This window comes from Leptosomus discolor, unplaced genomic scaffold (assembly GCF_034619465.1).
Source record: "Leptosomus discolor isolate bLepDis1 unplaced genomic scaffold, bLepDis1.hap2 HAP2_SCAFFOLD_99, whole genome shotgun sequence".
In the NCBI taxonomy this organism is placed as follows: domain Eukaryota; kingdom Metazoa; phylum Chordata; class Aves; order Leptosomiformes; family Leptosomidae; genus Leptosomus; species Leptosomus discolor.
The window spans coordinates 173,434-191,896 of record NW_028237950.1 but is presented as its reverse complement, the minus strand read 5'-3'; the positions used below and the strand labels follow the sequence as shown (position 1 = coordinate 191,896).

The following is an 18,463-nucleotide window of genomic DNA, read 5'->3' as shown; positions in this document are numbered from 1 at the left end:
GCAGCTGGCGGGCCCCGGGGAGCCGGGCTGGTTCTCACTCTTCCCTCCGCTCTGGTTGCAGGCACAGGCCATCCCCAGCCCAGCAATATGGAGGAGGCCGCCGGTGGCGCAGCAGAGGGCTCTGGGGTGGAATCCGGCTCCGCTGCGCGGGATATCGTCCGAGTTCCGTCGCCTCTTGCTATGGAGGTGATTTCCTTCAGAACGTTCGCGGGGCAGCATGATGTTCCTACGCTCTCCTTGCAGAGTGATGGCTTCGTGGAAGCAGTTTCGATAGGGAGAAGTAAAACAAGGGAGCGGTTGTTGAAGTCTTGCCCTGCCTATTAAAAAACCCAAGTTAAATGTAGTTGTAGTTCTGTGTGTCAGCAGCGTCCTGAAGCATGTGCTTCTCACTCAGCTCCCAGATGGCTGTAGGCATGTTAAACGGGAGGTTGCCCCCATCTCACAGACACACGTACGGGGGCTGTGTTCGAGGTTGGTGGTGCTAAGTTTTTTTTGTCTGTTGGTACTGCACGATATTTGAATTTGGCAAATGATGGTACGGGATAAAACAGCGTCTCTTTAAAAAGAAGATAATAGTTTGGCTACGTGTAGCACCAGCTGGAGGACTAAAATCCCTAAGGGCATTTTTTAAAAAAATAGACGTGAGCCAGAGACACATCTGAAATTAGAAGTGGTGTGTAGAATTTTTGTCAGGATCTTTACCGTCTTCATGCTGCCTGGGTGACTGTTTTTGTGAATGAGATTAAACTTCAAAATTAAACTCCCATGACAAAAAGCAGTTGTTACAGCACCGTAGCATGAGCATTAAACCAAATGCACAGCCTGCTGTAACGCTGCTATTCTGCTTTTTGCCTGTGTGTGTGCTAGGCAGTAGAGGCGGAGAATGGGAGCAACAGTGAAGAAGAAGGGTCCGTTCCTCTGCAGGACCAAAAAGAGACATTTCCAGCAGCAGAAAGAGGAGCTACAGAGCTGTTTGTTAGTTCTGCAGAGGTGAGACACTAACAACACACACAATCTTATTCACAGAAGGCATGGCCGGTATTTGTAACTTCAAATTCTCCTGGGGCGGTTTTGTTGCTGCCAACACAAACCCGACCAGAACTGAACAGAGAGAAGCTAACTGGTCAGGCACAAAGTCTACAAAAGCTGTGACAGAGCTGGAGAGGTTCCTCTGTTGTGCTGCATGTGGGTAAAGGTGGTTTTTGAATCGGCAGAGGCACAGCTTTGCCAGTGTATCTGTGGGCTGAGTTTAGAACAAGGCCCTCTTGCCGATTCTGTGTCTGCATCGTTCTTGTCTCATGATGACAGAAACAAGCAGATTGTCAGGGCAGACTGAAAAGCTGTTTCAGGTGGTGGATTTTACGTTTCAGAAAAAATCCCCTGAGACTTTCTTGGACAAAGTCGAATTAGACAGTTGTCCTCCTGCGTTGGGTGACATGGAGCAGCCAGTAACCGAGAGAGAAAACCCTCCCCTTCCTTCAGGAGCTCCTCAGCAGGTGTCTGCGTGGTCAGCGGAGCGGAACAGCTGCACAGAGTCAGGTATCCTTCAGTCCCTTGCTAACAGTACAACACTCCATACCACCCGTCAAGCACAGTTTCTAGTTTTCTCCCTTTCTCGTCATTGTTAGTCCAACTGGAGGCACAACGCTTTAAAATCTAAGCATTTTCTTTGTCTTTTTCTTCTCTTTTTGTTTTTTTTTTTTTTTTCTTGGGGGGTGGGGTCCAGGTGACATTGGAGAACCCATTTCTCTCTGCTCAGAGACTGCCTTTGAGCAGTTGGATCAGCTCACCAGTGAGCATGGTGACCAAAGGCGGGAACAGGCATGCCAGCAGCGTGGAGCTGAGGGGCACGAAATGAGTGGAAGAAGTGAAGAAACCGTAGAAGAAACAGAGCTGGTTGTCTTGGATCTAGAACATGTGAGAAGTCCTCCAATCTTGTCGTTCTTCTTCGCAGACCTGCTGTTTTTATTTGTATGAAATACACAAGGTAGATTGTCAGCAGCGGCTCAGCCATAGGCTGAAACCACGTGTTTAAAACAGGCTTTTGCAGAAGTACTGACTCCTGAGCGTGTCTGCTCCCTCAGGGTTAACCCCAAACGGGAGGCTCAGGAGGGAGCCGTGTAGTGGGTAAATCTGATACTCCTCAGTGCTCCTGAAAGAGAAGTACTGTCAGCAAGAGCGAGGGGATGGGCTCTCAGAGGCAGCTCTTCTGATGTGTTTCTGACTTTCAGATATCCTCAGTAGTGGCTTTCTGCTGTCAACAAATACCCACTGTGTAACTCCTCTCACTCGTTACAGTGAGCGTAGCTAAAGGAAGAATGCAAGGGTCTGTGGCAGAAAATACGCTGTGTTATTTAACAGCGGGGGTAGCAGTAAGGTTTCTTCATAATTTCTTTACACAAGTACGTTGACTTGTATCAATGTCATACTTCTTGACAGCCTCTGATGAGAAGATTCCAGGCTGCCCTGAAGAGTCACCTCACTAAGCAGATGGAAAAAGTGAGCCTAGAGCTTCAGGAACTGGTACGTGGCATTCTTACTTTGCCTTCCCGCAGCAGCCCACCTCTGCCCGAGCTGAAGCCAGGTAACTGGTTTCCTCTTGTGTTTGCAGAGGGCAGCAGCGAAGAAGGGGCAAGCAGAGAGGGAAGAGCTTGGGCTGGTTCTTTACGGAGCGCAGCAGCAGCTGGCCCGCCTGCAGCTGGAACTGGAGAAGAGCCACGACCGCCGTTCTCAGGTGGCCGCAGCACGTCAGCAGCTGGAGGAGGAGCTGGAGGGCCTCAGGCTTACTTACAAGCAAATGTGTCAGAACACACACGATGAACGCCAGAAAGGTGACCGAGGCAGCCCTTGCCAGGTTTCCTGGCTCTAGTACTGTGTGGAGAAAGGGATTTATTTGAATCCAAGTCAAGCATTGGATTGAAAAATACAGTAACATTGATCAGGAATAAGGCACTCGCTGAAACCTTTCACAGGTATTCCTGGTTGTTTCTAAGACCGTGTGGCTACCTTGTACTTCTAAGAAGGTCTTTAGGACTAAAACTGTTCCGGGCAGATGGGCTGCTCTGTGACTTAGAAGGAGGAAGATCCTGTCGCTCTGTTACGTTTGCCTGTGTCTCTGTAAGGGTGTGACGAGATCGCAAAGGTCGTGGGTCGTGAGGGGCACCCGGGAGCCTGAGAGTGCCATCCGTGTGGGAACCCGTCCCAGCCAAAGAAATGGACTTGACTCATGCTGGTTGTGCTGCAGGCCTGTGGGTAGGGGACAGGAAAACAACTGTGATGGCGAGGGTAGCTCAGCGTAGGATAAACTGCCTAGAAAGGTTTGGCAGTTTGCTGAAAAAAATAGAGAAGCGTTCAACAGACTGAGAAAGAGACAGTTCTGCTTTGGGGCAGAGGAGTGGAGTCACAGCCTCCTGAGGCCGCCCCTTCTTTGATCTCCTGGGCTTCTGAGTGCTGGGAAGCAATGAATTGCTTACCAAGATATTAGCTGTGCTTGTGGAGCTGTACTCCAAAGCCGATGCAAATTCACATTTCAGGGGGGCTGATTTGGCTGGTCAGTGTGCGAATTTGGCTTTGGGTGTTTCTGTGTTTCTTTCCCTTTTACCTCTGTTTAAAGTGTGTCTTACAAACATACTTTTCTGTAAATATTTTTCCCCCTGCCTCCCCAGTCTCTGCAATGCAGACCCAGCTTGAAAACTTGGCCTTGCACCTCTTCTACGTGCAGAACACGGACCATATGCACCATAATATTTTACTAACGAAACGGTCGACAAAGAGGGCTGAGCTGGAGAAGGCCCAAGCTGACGTGGAAAAGAAAAAACAGGTATCAAGTAAAACTCTCTTCTTTCAAATAAATAAATGAATTCAGGTGACAGCTAGCGGCGAGTCTCGGAGGACGTGCTGCCTTGGCAGAAGGAAGGCTGTAGTGAATATACAGACACCATGGAAGGTGCGTGGGGATATTTTCCCCAAATAATTGAAAATGAGAAGAATCCCCACCACCAAGATAGTGGCATGTACTGAACAGAATTTTTTTATGAGCCTTATAATAGGAAGTAGTAATCAGTAGTGATCACTCTTCACGCAGGCAACGGGGGTGTGGGGGCAGAAAGATATTTAGCAAAGAAGTATCGTATGTTGAAGTCTGGAGAATTGCTCTGAGTCCCAAGGAAGAGCGAACTTGGAAGGTGAACTGAGCGGTCGGTGTGCTGGAGCTCCCTCTGCTGCCTCCTGCTTGCAGCAGGACACCAACTAATTACTGTTGATGCAGAATTGCGGGCAAACGGTTGAGATGGAATGGGTTTAGATGGTTTTTAACCAAGGATTTTAAACCATAAATTATCAAGATTCCCAGCTGCTGGAGAGGTGGCGCAATGTAACCCATGCTGGCAGGGATGAATGCTGCTTCAGATCTGAAGGACCAATTTCCTACTGTGGGTGGAACGATAAAAACCAGCAAAGAAGGTTTTGTTCTCTTGAAAATTGTCACTGCTGCATTCAGGAGTCGTTTGGATAGGAATGGAAGAGTTTCAGTAGGAATCAAAGCTAACTGAATTCATTTTCAGCCCAAGTTATTGCTGTAGAATTTAGTTGGTTAAGCCTGAGATTATGTTACTCATCCTGAGCTGTTTGGCTCTGCCTCTCTAGGATCTTCTGGTAGACCGCTTGACCCGGAAAGCCTACGAGCTGCAGGAACAGATTGCTCTGTTCGAAGCTCAGTTTGTGGCTCAGGCAGAGGACACAAAAGTAACTCGGCAAGCAGCAAATGAGGTAGGAGAATGCTTTTTTTTTGCTTCTGGTTAATATTTCCCTCTGGAAGGACCGACCCCGTTGGCTCATGCTCACGTGGTAGCTACAGTGTAGGACAGAGTTGTATGATCAGTTCCTGTTTGGAGGAATGAAGACTTTTTTGTTTTGGTTTGTTTTGTCTTTCCCTTTGTCCTCAAGAATTGCCTATAAATCACTTCCTCCCCCACCCTCTCTGCATTTTTTTCCTTGCAGACCTATGCTCTGTGGTCGGGGGTGACCATAAACCAGAGGCACGTTAGCTGAAGCTGTTCCTGCCCAGCGTATTATGAACACACACCAAAAAAAAGGCATTGTAACGTGAATTTGGTTTCCCAGCCTAGTATAGATTTATCCTGTCTACAAATCCTCTCTCCCCCAGGCTTGTATGGAGGTTCAGGCTATTAACATGGAGAAAAAGCGACTGATGAACCACTGGAATAGCAGCTTGGCGGGAATGAAGCAGAGAGATGAGGCCTATATCGCCACCCAAGCGCTGCTGAGGTACGGTATCTGAGAACAGTCCCAGGAGAGACCTCACACGGGTTGGACGGGAGGGATGCTGAAAGGGGCAGTGCGTCTCCAGTTTATTGCTGCGCGTGCAGGATATGTCAAGCAGAACAAGTTTGCTGCTCTGAAGCACGTAGTAAGGTTAAAGGATAGGAAGCACAGTTCTTCGTCACTATTCTGTATCCAAAACACAACTCTCCCCCAAAATGTGTGGGGTTTTTAAAGCTGTTTAGAGTTTTTCTGTTCATATTTTAGCCCTTTAGAAGAGTTCCTTCACCTTTGCAACATCTCTCAATCCAAAGAGCTAGACTTCAAGAGGGATTTTACCTGTCGCTCTCAGTTAGGGTTTTGTGATGCCTTCAGAAATCATCAGGAAAACCGTCCTGTTGTTGCCAAAGGAAGCGCTTATTTGCTCTGGAGTCAGCCTGGCTGATTCCCTGCAATGTGCTTTGATGGTGGCATCCTGGTAAGAGTGGGGGGTGGGGACAGGACTGAAAGCGGGAATTAATTTTCCTACGTACGTTTGCTTTTCAGTCTTCTGTCTCCATCCATCTTCTGATGACTCTGCACTGTCACAGCAGGGTGGCCTTTGTAAAGATCTTCCTCCTTGGTCTGTTGTCGCTGCAGTAGCGTGTTTGAAAAGAGGAATTTGTAGATGACTGTTCAGCGCGTGAGTCTACCCCTGTGGTGATTTTCCATCCTCTTTGCCTCTCCAGCAAGTACAGACATGACCTCAAGTCCCTAGAAACGGACATCCATGGCTGTAGGAAGTCAATCAGGAAGGAGGAGGAGAAGAATGAGTTGCTTGTCGCCATCCTGAGCCGTTCACAGAACGATGCCAACATGACAAAGAAGCTGATTGCCCAGTGCCTTTCCAGGCAGGAGGCCTTGAAGGTGGAATCTGGCACCTACGCTCGCGTTCTCCACGAGACAGAGCAGGCCCTCAACAGGACCAGGATGGTGAGGAGAGTTACTTGGAAGAAGAACCTTTCAAATCAGACACAGATGTTTAATCCCCTTCCCCAAACAGTTGTAGTGACCCTGTCTCCTGTCTTTCCTGCGTTTAGGATCAAGCTGCTTGTCTGAATCAGTTGCTGTCCATCAGTAAGGACATAGAGAAAGGAACTGATGCCAAAGTGCAGATGGAGAACGAGATCATGGCAAAGCTTCAGGACCAGATGGTGTCCAGCAAAGCCACAAAGCACTTCTCGCAGCTGGCTGCAAAGCTCCGTAGGAGAAAAACAGACCTGGTGTGTTATCTCTTCCGTTTGGGAGGGCGGGGGAAGGAAACCGCCCTGAGCGGTGTTTCTCAAGTGTGTTTCGTCCGCGCCTTCGTTCTGCTTTTCAGATCTGCAGTTGAAGGTCTGCTGAGTTTGTGACTTCAGTTTGGTTCTTCCAGTGCTCTTATTGCGGGATTCTGGTGTACGCGAGAGGGTTTGGCCAAAAAGGCCTTGACACATAATGTACTGTTCTTTCTTTACTTAAAAAACGGGACAGAACGATGAATTCTGGGAGTTTTTACCATAAAGTAATACCAGTTCTTATGTATTGGAGGAAGACAGTGGATATGTAGTACTGCTGTACTCCACATTGAACTAACCTGTATCTCTGTCCGGCATCGTGGAATGCGATACAGGCCTGCTCTCGTTCCTGAGTGAGGATTACAGCCCAAGGAGCAATCGAACCAGACCCACAGTTCTTTGTGGCACGATCAGTTGCTCTCTTTGGGAGTGTGTAACTGGAACAGATAGAAAAACGAGAAGATCCAGCGTAGTGTTTGTGGTGTTGAGTTGTGTGGGCTGGCACTAACAAGGCACCCACACCTCTGTATTTCTGCGGGTTACTTCAGCCTGGCCCTGGGATTTTTAAATCGGGGGCATTATCTTGAGCAAGAGGAAGAGTTCCAGGGCTGGCTTCCGTTGTGAGAGAGGGGCCCCCCGCCCCCTTCCCACAGGCACACCAACAAGCGGACACTCGCGTTGTCTCCCATCAGCACCTGCGGTGCACGGCTGGATGTAGCCAGAGAGTCGTGGCCGCTGGCGGCGCGGGGGCAGCAGAAGTCACCCGGCTGCATTCGCGCTGCGCTCAACAGGCACCCGCCTTTCTGGCTGCTGCGGTGGTGGTTCGGTGAGGGACGTGCTTGTCGGGTGTGGTGGAGAATGTCCTGCTCCGGTGAGCCGGGCAGCTGGAGACACCCAGGCAGGGCAGGTAACTGCAGAGGTGATGAGCGCGGCCTCTTAAAGGCTTTGGGATGTTTGGGCTCCTTCATGCTCTTCAGCAGCCTTATGGCAGAGGTAAATGTTGGTATCTCCGTCAGGAGATGGAGAAACAAAGGTACAGAGTGGGTAAGTGGCTGGCTCGCAGCTTGTGGCACAGACCTGGGAGGAGAATCTAAATCCCCTGACTCCTGTGCCTCGGGAAGCGGGCGTTCCAAGTCAATGGGCTGCTGCTGGTGACAGTAATTTGTTTTCTGTCTGTTGGCGTTCCTAGGAGCTGCATTTTTCCAAGGTTGAGAATGATGTGGACCAGGTTATTCTGAATGGAACTCATACCAGCTGCAGGCTGACAGTTCTCCAAAACACACTTTGTCAGCTGGACAAGGAAGTAAAAAATACCCATGACCAGATCAGCCGCAGGGAAAGCGAGATTGCAAGGTGCAGTCTCCTGACCGAGAACAGGCAAGCGGTGCTCAGCCAGTACAACAAGAGGTTGGAGAAGATTCTTGCGCGGCAGGGGGTATGTACATTCCCATTTCAGTCCCAGGCTTGATTTTATTCTTTGTGGTGACCACAGGTGCCCCTGATAAATGTAACTGTGTAAGTGCTGAGTAGTTAAAACTTTCAGGCATCAGTATAGAGGTTTAAAAGCTGCACTAGTTAATGTAAATGTTTACGTCTGTCAAACAGCTCTTAGTGCATGGGGGGGAGGAGCTGGCATGAGGGAATTGTGAAATGAGGGTGTGCCCAGCACAGATTTCTGCAGGGAGTTGTCTGCGCCTGATGAAAACGTTGAATGACATCAATACTCTGGGAGTAACTAGGGTCTCATCAGAAAACCTGCAAATCCTGACAAGGGGCGAATGGAGCAGGCGGGGTGATGTAGATCACTTGGTGCTTGGCCCCATTCAGCTGATAGATACCCAGGTCTGCCCCTGGCACCGTGAGCTGCAAGACCTTTATAGAGCCCAATGCAAGAATGAGTGCTGTGGCAGACTCTTGGACACCCAGATGTGCCTGTTGTAGGAGCTTAGGAGGCCCCTCTCTCCCCAGAGCCTGAGAGCTGTTCGGGCTTCCCTTGCATTTGTTCCCGTGAGGTCAGGAATGATTGGTCCCATCCAGCTCCTGGGAAATAGAGGCACAAAGGAAGTAACAGTATAGCGGAAGTATTCGGTAGGCATCTCAGCAGCTGGACTGGCCTTCTGCAAAAAGTGCTTCAGCAGCTTCTGCCTGATTAATCCCCAACCTTGCCCTCATCCAGGGTCAAGAACTGGGGCCACTGGAAATGGAGATCAACAAGCTGTCCAAGCAGATAGAAGAATATCACTCTGAGGTGATGACGCTACAAAAGCACTGGCTCAATCAGCAGCAAGAGCTGGTCAAGTTAACACACCAACGGGAGGAACAAGTAGCCTCCCTGGACACGTTAAAGAAACGGATCACAGTAATGCAGCAGAAGAAAGTGCGCAGGGAAAGTAGGTCATTCCCCAACTCTTTTTAAAACGTTCAGCTGTGAATGGAGGAAAAAGGGAGCGAGGGCTTACGGACGGGTGAGCCAGACCTTCACCAGAGAATGCGCCGTGCTCCTACGTCCGTGTGAGCAGTAACGCAGGCGGCCCCAGCGCTGCTCTGGGGCTACGAGCCAGGCACCTCTGCTGCTCTGCCTGGCGTTATTCCCTGTCCCGACTGATCCCGCTGCCTTAACGGGCACAACCGAACCGAAGTGGCCGTGTCACGTGCTACACTTCTTAAATAACGTTTGCAAGTAGTTGGTGGGTAAATGTCCCCACCACGATGGCGCTTCCCTTGGCTCAAACCAGCTCTTTTCCACAGCAGTCTCCTTCAAAACCGTATTTGGGTTTTGGGCTTGTGGAAAAACGGTTTGGCTGGGTACGTGGGACGCAGGTGGCTCTGCAGGCAGCGTTGTCTGGTCTGATGGCAGTCTGTCACGCCTTGCCTGTGTTCCACCTGCTGCTTGTGGGAATTTTAAGACTTTTTTTTTTTTTTTTCTGTTCACCTGTAGATGAAATTCAGCAGGAAACAAAAGAGCAGAAAGACATCGAACGTCACATGAGGAACATGTCCAATGACTTGATAAAGCTGAATGTGTTGATCCACAAGAACAGCAGCAGCTTCGAGGAGCTGCAATATGGCAACACGATCACCGAGAACGAGTTTGTGCGCTCTCTCAAGGTACAGACATCTCATTTCCAGGTCTCAGCCTCCCGTGCAGATCGGAGGCAGACAGTGACCGTGTAAATCTTTCTTAGTCTGACCACGTTGTGTTGTCTGACAATGTTATGCTTCCCAAACCTAGGCAGCAGAAAAAGAGTCGGTTGAGATGCAGGAGAAGCACAGTCAGCTGACTGAGGAGAAGGAAAGACTCCTAAACAGCCTGGTGGAAGCAGAGTAGGTACCAGAGAGGTTCTTGCTTTGTGCCACCCTCTTTGAATGTAGGTGTCCATGTCACCTTTCCTCTCTGCTCATCGAACTGAACCAGCAACAGCAAATGTGCTTCTGTCCTTCTCGGAGAAGATGAAAGGAGTTTCATGGATTTTGGGGCGCAGAAGCTGAAAGGTGCTTTAGCTGTCTCTGCAAGCAGCGAGAGCCGTGAGGATGTCGGCTTTAACAGTTCCAGCAGGCTCGTGCTGGACGTTGCTGAGATCTGTATGGGGTGACTCTGCCTGCGCTCTCCTCCGCCAGTCACTCGGAGCGAGCGTGCTGCGCTGGGCAGCTCACTGGGGTCCACCAGCCCCCGGCAGCCTGGGCACGCTTGTTGTTAGTCACCGTGCCACCACCGTGCCACGTTGTGGATGGCGGAGCTCTCTGTCTGGTTCCACGCTGCTCCTGGCTGCCCTTTTACGTGTCCCACGTGCAAACCCTCAGGTTCTGCTGCACCTTCAGCTCCATGTTCAGGACTGAGCTCGGGAGCGTGCTGCCACGCGTGCACAGGGAGCGAGCGTCCTCTCGGGCACTGACAAAGGTGCCGCTTTCCCTTTCTGTCACTGAAGGCATCAAATCCTGCTGTGGGAGAAGAAGATCCAGCTGACGAGAGAGATGTGTGTGGCGGTGGAGTCTGAGTCAGGGCACGGCGAGCTCCACGCCATGAGAACAGAGATTCACAGGATGCAGGTGAGCCCCGGGGGAGGAGCACTGGGGAGGGGAAGCTGCACACGATGGATTCAGCTTCGGCGTTGCTGAAGGCAGGAGATGAGAAACGGGCTGGGGAAGCAGCATTGCCAGGCCACAGCAATGTTGGAAATCGTACACCCTCCAGCTGGGCCGAATGAAATACATCCAGCGTGCGTGCTCTTCGTGCCTTCCTTGCGCCTGCCGTGTAATGGGCTGCAGCAGAGTCTAGAGACACCTGAGCAATCTATTTAAAACATAATATGTTTGCCACCTTATGCCGTGACCCCAATTTATAAGCAAAGGAATGTTGATGACTAAATATTGCATCATCTTAATCACTGGTTAGGGAAGCCTTCTGTCTTCTGGCAAAGCAACTCTTCCCTTTTGTTCCCAGGTTACTTTACTCTTCTGCTTTTCCTATTGCTAAGGAGTTCCAGTGAAACCTTTTGAAGATTACTTTAGACGAGTTGATAATCCGGCCCTTTGCTTTCCAGATCCACACAGGGCAAGCCAGGTTTGGGTTTAGAGCAAATTTGGCTTGCCAACGCTCACGTGTCACGTATGTCTGGTTTACGTGGAGGGGATGTGCCACACAGAATCGGTTCGGTGCCGTTTGTGAACATTTGTTACTTTCAGCCTATTTCATATCTTGACACACGGCAGGTCCGCTATGGCCAGCTGATGAAGCAGCAGGAGAAGATGATTCGTGATATGGAGGCATCTGTTTCTCGCAGAGAGGTGATAGCGCTTCGTGGAGAGGGTCAGAACAAAAGAGACAAGAAGCTTGTCCCCAAGAGCGTCTTCCACTGCAAGAAACAGGAGCTGAGAAAGAAGATCAGCAAAGCCCAGAAGGTGAGCGAGCAGAGCAGGGCTGCAGGAGTTCACCGGGGCTGTAAGGAGCACCAGGGTGGGCTGAGCGCAGACACGCGGGGTGTCGGGACACAGACGGGACAGGCTTTGGAGGCTCCTTAAAAAACCCCACAGGAGAGTTCTGGGGAGATGGCTGGGAGTGCAGCTGGACGAAGAACCACACTCTGCCCTTTCCTTCTCTTCCGTTTGCCAGAACGTTCAGGACTGCAACGCAACCCTCCTGGAGCTGGAGAGCGCCCAGGCGTCCCTCGGTGCCGCCTTCTTGGAAAAGCAGCGAGAACTGCGCAGGCTGGAGGCTGAGTGCGACGGCCTCGATGCAGACGCAGAAGCTCGTCGGAACAGGAAGCGACGGGTGAGCGGCTCCGCTCCCTGGAGCTCGCGAGCCCGACGGGACCGGCTGCTTTCTCCTGGTGCCGGCTCCCCATCTCCCTGTCTCGCCACCATCCTGAACTGAGTGTGCTTGGCATTTTAGCGGCACTTTAAGTTAACTGAGCACACCTTGAGGGCTCATGGGGGTCCTGAATTGGGGCTGCAGTTGTACTCTTAGCGAGGCAGCATTCACCTGGAGACATCAGCCTGAAGGACATGGTTTGTGTCTTGAAAATACCCGGTCACAGCTCTCCTCTGTGAGTGCTTTCTGGCTGCTCATATGTTACAGATTTGAGAGCCAGCTGAAGGTCTTGAATGGCCTCCTGCAAAGGTTGTAAGTTGGTCAAACTCTGTCCTGGCGAGGGTTGCCCTGTGTATGCAGGTATTTCTCTGGTTTATGGAATTCTGTGATGAACATTTAATTTTTTTTTTTTTTTTCTATTAGCTGGCGTGTAGATGTGGTGCTTAGGGACACGGTTTAATGGTGGACTTGGCAGCGTTAGGTTCATGGTTGGACTCAATGATCTTAAAGGTCTCTTCCAACCTAACCACTTCTCTGGCTGTACCCGTTAGCAGCTGTTCTGCCGCTACAAGGGGGACTTGATAGCCCTGTCCCTCTTCAGAAGCCCTTCCCTTTCAGAATGTGATGGTTCCAGTACCGGTGACAAAAGTCACCTGCCTTTCTTAGTGCTTTTCTCTCTGCGGCCTGCTGTCAAAGCAATTTCTGTTGTTGCTTTCCTCAGAACCTTTTGGAGATCGTGTCCTACCAGACTCGCCGGAAGCACCTGCAGGCGCTGAAGGAAGGGACGTACACTCCCCTGTGCCGCACGGAGCAAGCCTGGAGAAATGAGCACCAGAAACTGCGCCACCGGCTCCAGACCATCGATGCCATCGTCCAGCAGATCCAGCAGGACCATCCCCAGCACTACCGGACTCTCCAGTGGCTCAGACAGTGCTTGGGCTCCAGGCTGGGCTCGCAGGAAGCCTGACTGCCACCAACCCCATCCATGTAACCCTCAGCTCTTGTTCTGCTGGAGCCTGCAGGCTTTGTAAATAAACAAATATCTAAAAACTAAGTCTGTGTAGCAGGTAGTGGTCACCAAAGCTGTAGCAGTGCAACTGATTTTTGTTTCCTTGGCTGCACAAGGGTGGCTTCATCCCTCCCCCTGGCCTGGGGCGCTGGGGGCAGCCGCCCCCTTCCCCTCCGGGCCCCCCCTCTCTCACCGCCTTTCCCTGCAGCTCCGGGAGGCGGAAGGCCCCGGCCCCGGCGGGGGAAGGCGCCCGCCCGCTCCCGGGGCCGGTCCCGCCCCGCAGACGCCTCCGTGCCGTGGGGCCGGTCCCGCCGCGCCTGCTGGGAGGCCGGGCCGGGCCGGCGGGGCCATGGCGGGGCCGGGGCTCCCGGCCGCGCTGCTGCTGCTGGCGCTGCTGGGCTCCGCCGCGGCGGGCAGCCCCGGGGCCGCCGGCTGCCAGGTGCCCCCGGGCGAACGCTTCGACTGCGGCCCCGAGCGGCTGCTGTCGCGGGCGGACTGCGAGGAGCGGGGCTGCTGCTACGCACCCGCCGGCTCCGGCTCCAGCCCCGGCTCCGGCTCCAGCCCCGGCTCCGGCTCCAGCCCCGGCCCGCCCTGGTGCTTCTTCCCCAGCGGCTACCGGAGCTACCGGGCGGAGAACCTGACGGCCACCGCCACCGGCTCCGCCACCCGGCTCCGCCGCGTCGCCGCCAGCTTCCTGCCGGGGGCCGTGGGCAGCTTGCGGCTGGACGTGGCGCTGGAGACCCCCACCCGCCTCCGCTTCACGGTGCGAGCCGGCCCCGGGACCAGTGCCCCGGTGCTCCGGACCCCCCCGCTGACACCCCCCCCTCCCTTCTGTCCCCGCAGCTGCGGGACCCGGCCCGGCAGCGGTACGAGGTGCCCCTGGCCACACCGCGGGCGAGCGGCCGAGCCGCCTCCCCGCTCTACGGGCTGCAGATCAACCAGGATCCCTTCGGCCTCGTCGTCTGCCGGCAGCGCGACGGGCAGGTCCTGTAAGTGCCCGTCCTGCCCCGAGCCTTCCCGAAGGGATTCGGTCTGGAAGCGGGTCATGGCCCCAACCCCAGCGGTGCGTGGGACGGAGCAGGGATGCGGCAGGGGATGGCGGTGACAGCAGCGGGGTGGCGGTCAGCGGCTGCGGGGGCTTTGCTTTGAGCCCCTCTGCGGTTCGGTGCCTGGGAAGGGAAGCAGGAGTCCCAGAGATCAGTCGAAACCAGGCTGCTGGGCACCGCTGGGGCTGTTTGCCGGAGTCTCCCTTTCTCTCCAACAGGCCGAACACCACTGTCGCGCCCCTCTTCTTCGCAGACCAGTTCCTGCAGATCTCCACCTCTTTGCCCTCCCATTTCATTTCTGGGCTGGGGGAGCACCAGACGCCGCTGGTCCTCGACACGGCGTGGACCAGGGTCACCCTCTGGAATCGGGATATGGCGCCTGTGGTACGGAGCGGGGCTGAGGGAGAGGGAGGTGGCTCATCTGCGCCTGTGGGGGTGGCCCTGCAACCTCTGACATCTTGTTTGGGGCTGGGGAAAGGCATCGGTGGCTGTGGAGCTCTGGGACCTGGCCTCAGCCCTGGGCAAGCCCGTGGGACCGTTGTCCCCAAGTCAGGCTTTGTCCCCCCTGGGGCTCTTGTTTGGCTCAGAAGCCGCTTTCCCTGACACGGTCCAGGGCTCTTGTTTGGGGCAGAGCTCTGCTGACTCAGGCAGTGTCTGGGGCTGCAAGCCCTGGCTTTGCACCCCGAGCCGTGACGGTGCTTCTGGCCAGTGGCAGGCAGGTGGTGGGGTGGGTGCTGTGCTGGGGCCTCCAACGGAGCCTCACCCGCACTGCGCTGTGCTCTACTCCAGCCCCAGGTCAACCTCTACGGCTCCCACCCTTTCTACCTGGTGATGGAGGACAGCGGTTCGGCTCACGGCGTCTTTCTGCTGAACAGCAACGCGATGGGTGAGTCCCATGGAGGTGCTGGGCATGGGCTTGGCCCACGTCCCCATCCTCAGCTTGTTCCTCCGGCGCTCGTGCTTCGCCAGATGTGCTCCTGCAGCCCAGCCCGGCCCTGACCTGGCGCACGACGGGCGGGATCCTGGACTTCTACGTCTTCCTGGGCCCTGACCCCAAGAGCGTGGTGCGGCAGTACCTGGACGTCATCGGTAGGGCCGAGCCGCGGGCGGGGGGCACGGGTGCTCCTGGGATGGCTCTGCCGGGATGCTGCGTGGCCCGTCTGAGGTGAGGGCTGGGGCTGCCCCTGAGGTGAGCGAGGCCCTTGGGTGGGTGACGGGGTGTCTCCTGCCTGCTGGCTGCCCGGGGGTGGTGGGTGGGAGCTCCAAGCAGGAGCCGGGCCGGCTGGGGCATCCCCGGGGGTGACCTGAGGGCTGGGCAGGGGAAGGAGAAGGAGACAGACCCCCCAGCAAAGGCACTGGGCACCCCGACTCCCAGAGCCCCCCCGATCCCCCCCAGCCCCGCTCACCCCCTGCAGCTGCCCCGTCCCCAGCCCCTCCCCTGAGGCCTGTCCCGCAGCCCCAGGCTGCCCCACGGCCTGTCCTGGCAGCGGCGAGCGGGGCCTCGGGCAGGCCCAGGGCTCTGTTAACCCAGGGGCCTTCAGCAGCAGTGCGGGCAAGGAGCGGGGTCTGCAGGAGCGGCTGCAGCAGGAGGGGCTCCGGCCTGGGGCCGGCTGTGGCCGTCAGGGTTCTTTCCCTCTGCCAGAGGCCGTGCCAGGGGCTCGGTGGTCTGTTCCTGCCCTGGGGATGTCGTCAGCTGCATCCAGCTCAGGCTGAAGCTGAAGAGATGGGCAAAAGGAAAAGCGGCTGGAGAAGGACACGAAGGGGATCCGGCCGCGAGCTGCCCCCAGCTGCAGACAAGAGACAGCCGGCCTCTCCGCGTGAGGAAGGGTCCCTGTGAGTAGTCCTGAGCAGAGCTGGTTACCAACATGCACCGCGGGGTCTGTGTGCGTAACCAAACACGGTACAGCCATGTAGTGTGTGTGTGTGTGTGCACACGTGAGGCTGTGTATGTAGGAAGCCTCATACTGTAAGAGCTGAGAGAGGCAGAGAGAGAAGTGTCTGAACAGTAAAATCCTCCCAGCAGCATCAAGAGCGGGAACTGCAGTGAGTCCTGGACCCTTGGGACTGTGTCACCCCTCTTCTGCATCCGGGTCCCTCCCTGTGCCTGTGCCCTCCCACCTTCCATCACTGGCATCACTGTTTGCTTCCCTGTCCCTTTCTTCTTCTGTCTATTCTTGTACCCTACTCCCTGTTCATCCCTCTCTGCTTTCCAAGCCCCTCTCTTGTTCTGCTATTCTACCTGCCCCTTTGGTTTTCCTTGCTCTCCCTCTGTCCTGCTCCCTGCCCCTCTTTTTTCCTTCCTCTGTCTCTGTCCTGCAGCGCATGGCTGGTTTTTTGTTCACTGCCTCTTTGTCCCGATCTGCATCCCTCCTTGTTGTTCACAGTCTCTCTGGCTTCTTGCCTGAGCTGCTTTTTCTCTCTCTGCCTGCATGTCCCACTCCCTGCCCCTGTCCTCCTCTCTCTCCTTCATCGAATTGTAGAATGTATTGGGTTGGAAGGGACCTCTAAAGGCCATCTAGTCCAAGCCTCCTACAACAAACAGGGACATCTCTAACGAGGTCAGGTTGCTCAGAGCCCCATCAGGCCTGACCTTGAATGGCTCCAGGGATGGGGCTTCCAGTACCTCTCTGGCAACCTCTTCCAGTGACCCAGCACCCTCATATTAAAGAACTTTTTCCTAATGTCCAACCGAAATCTACACTTTTCTAGCTCAAAACCACTACCTCTCGTCCTATTGCTACAAACCCTTGCGAATTGTTCTTCCCTGCCTTTTTAGAGGCCCCCTTCAGGTATTGCAAGGTTGCTACCAGGTCCTCCTGGAGCCTTCCCTTCTCCAGGCTGAACAACCCCGACTCTCTCAGCCTGTCTTCATAGGGGTGTCAGACCTTGGTGGCACCAAACTGATCTCAAACAAAGACAACAGGAGTTTGAAGATAAGAGAACGGTAAATGTCTGATTTCCTAGGTCAAGTTAGGAGGGACATCATTTACTTCACTGCAGTTCCTTTGTTGTTGTTTTGTATCTTAAGACCCAGCTTCTTTCCCCAAAGGGGTGCTAGCTTTGTGGAGGTACCACCTAGCACACTTTTCTGTGCAGGACTGGAATTAAACAAATATCCCGACTGTGTTTTTCAGCTCTTTGCAGACTGAGTAAAAGAACCCTGATTTGGGGGACAACAGGACTTACAGTGCTAATTCCCCCCCCCCGCTTTTTGGAAAGCACATAGAAGAAAGTGTGACAAATGAGCTCATAGAGAGGAGGGGGGAAGAAAACCCACCAGATGACTGAGAGCTATGTCTGTAGTTGGATAAAGCTGCTCCGAGAGAGAGAGAGAGACATCCATCTTCCCTGCATGGGAGAGTCAGGGCAACGACTAGAAATGAGGAGCTGTAATCAGGTGTCCTTTTTCAACCCCAGTGTCGAAGCTGTCCTTTGAGCGTTTCCTAATCCCACTGCAGCTGAAGTGGGTCAGGTACCTCAAAAGCATCTCTTGACTGACCCAGCTGATCTCTGCACTTGTCCACATGTGAAGGGGGAAAATACCCGCTTTGAGTAATGGCCTCATTAATGCCTTTAGCCTTAGGGTCTGGGTATGGACTCTGACAAGCAGGAGGAGTTGAATAGACCTTCTGATGGGTCTCCCCCTGTTGCTGCTAGTGTTTCTGTAGGGATCCTTCATCTGTTAAGTACAGTTCTTGCCTCTGGTCCCACTCCTCTCTCTCTGCTGGTTTCAGCTGGTAGTGAAAAGTCGGGGGTTTTCTCCATTTTTCCCTTTCTAAAGCAAGGGGTTTATGTGTAAAAAAAAAAAAAAAAACCCACCAAAAAACCCAAAAAACTAATGCTGCCTTTAATTGAATGTTGCCCTGCCCTGTTGGTCCTGTGCTGCTTCTGACTGCAAATGAGCCTCAACACGCAGGACAAGTGGAGGGTGGGAGGTGAAAATGATGCCTTGCTGTAGCTGGAGTTCCAGGGCAGTAACCTGGGGGGCTCCAAACCAGGTGCCTGGTGTCATGCTCTGCCTAACGGGGCAGTGAGCTGGCTGAGCCAGATCTGAACACCCTCTACAACCAGAGCTTGGCTTGGGCTGCTTTGTATGCTGACTGCTTTAGATAAAACAGCCGTGTGTACAGCTGAGCCTCTGGACTATAAAAACTGAACACCGTGTTACGAGCAGGAGGCTCTCCCAGCAACATTCGCTGCAGATTGGTTCATGTTCTCCCACTCTTCCATAAACAAACCCAAGGTAATACTGAATTTACTGCATGAGCTGTGTTTAACAGACTGCTTTGTTATTTCTCCTTCCACTAGAAGGCCCTTCCAGAATCAGCAGCAGCACAGCAAATACATTGAACGAAAAGAAGCCGGTGTTAAACTGTCTTGTTTAGTGTCATCAGGAAGCTGATGGGAATATCCTTAAGTCAAAACTGGTATGGAACTGGAAATGGGTCCAAAACCTCTGCTGTGTGGCCCTTAGTAGGGTTCAAACCTTTTCCTTTCCTGGTGATTA

The 18,463-nt window shown here is 53.5% G+C and overlaps 1 protein-coding gene across 1 annotated transcript; it reads left to right on the top strand.

Annotated features, from left to right (window-relative positions):
* Nucleotides 1-1,376: 1,376 nt before the first annotated feature.
* Nucleotides 1,377-12,955, top strand: LOC147412332 (coiled-coil domain-containing protein 40-like). The gene is made up of 17 exons (XM_086481471.1): nucleotides 1,377-1,539; nucleotides 1,727-1,917; nucleotides 2,440-2,523; nucleotides 2,612-2,831; nucleotides 3,666-3,820; nucleotides 4,645-4,767; nucleotides 5,165-5,286; nucleotides 6,009-6,252; nucleotides 6,360-6,542; nucleotides 7,783-8,028; nucleotides 8,770-8,983; nucleotides 9,532-9,701; nucleotides 9,826-9,917; nucleotides 10,520-10,640; nucleotides 11,304-11,492; nucleotides 11,704-11,862; nucleotides 12,623-12,955. The coding sequence occupies exons 1-17, from the start codon at nucleotides 1,437-1,439 to the stop codon at nucleotides 12,866-12,868; spliced, it is 2,862 nt and encodes a 953-aa protein (XP_086337597.1). The 5' UTR covers nucleotides 1,377-1,436; the 3' UTR covers nucleotides 12,869-12,955.
* Nucleotides 12,956-18,463: the final 5,508 nt, after the last annotated feature.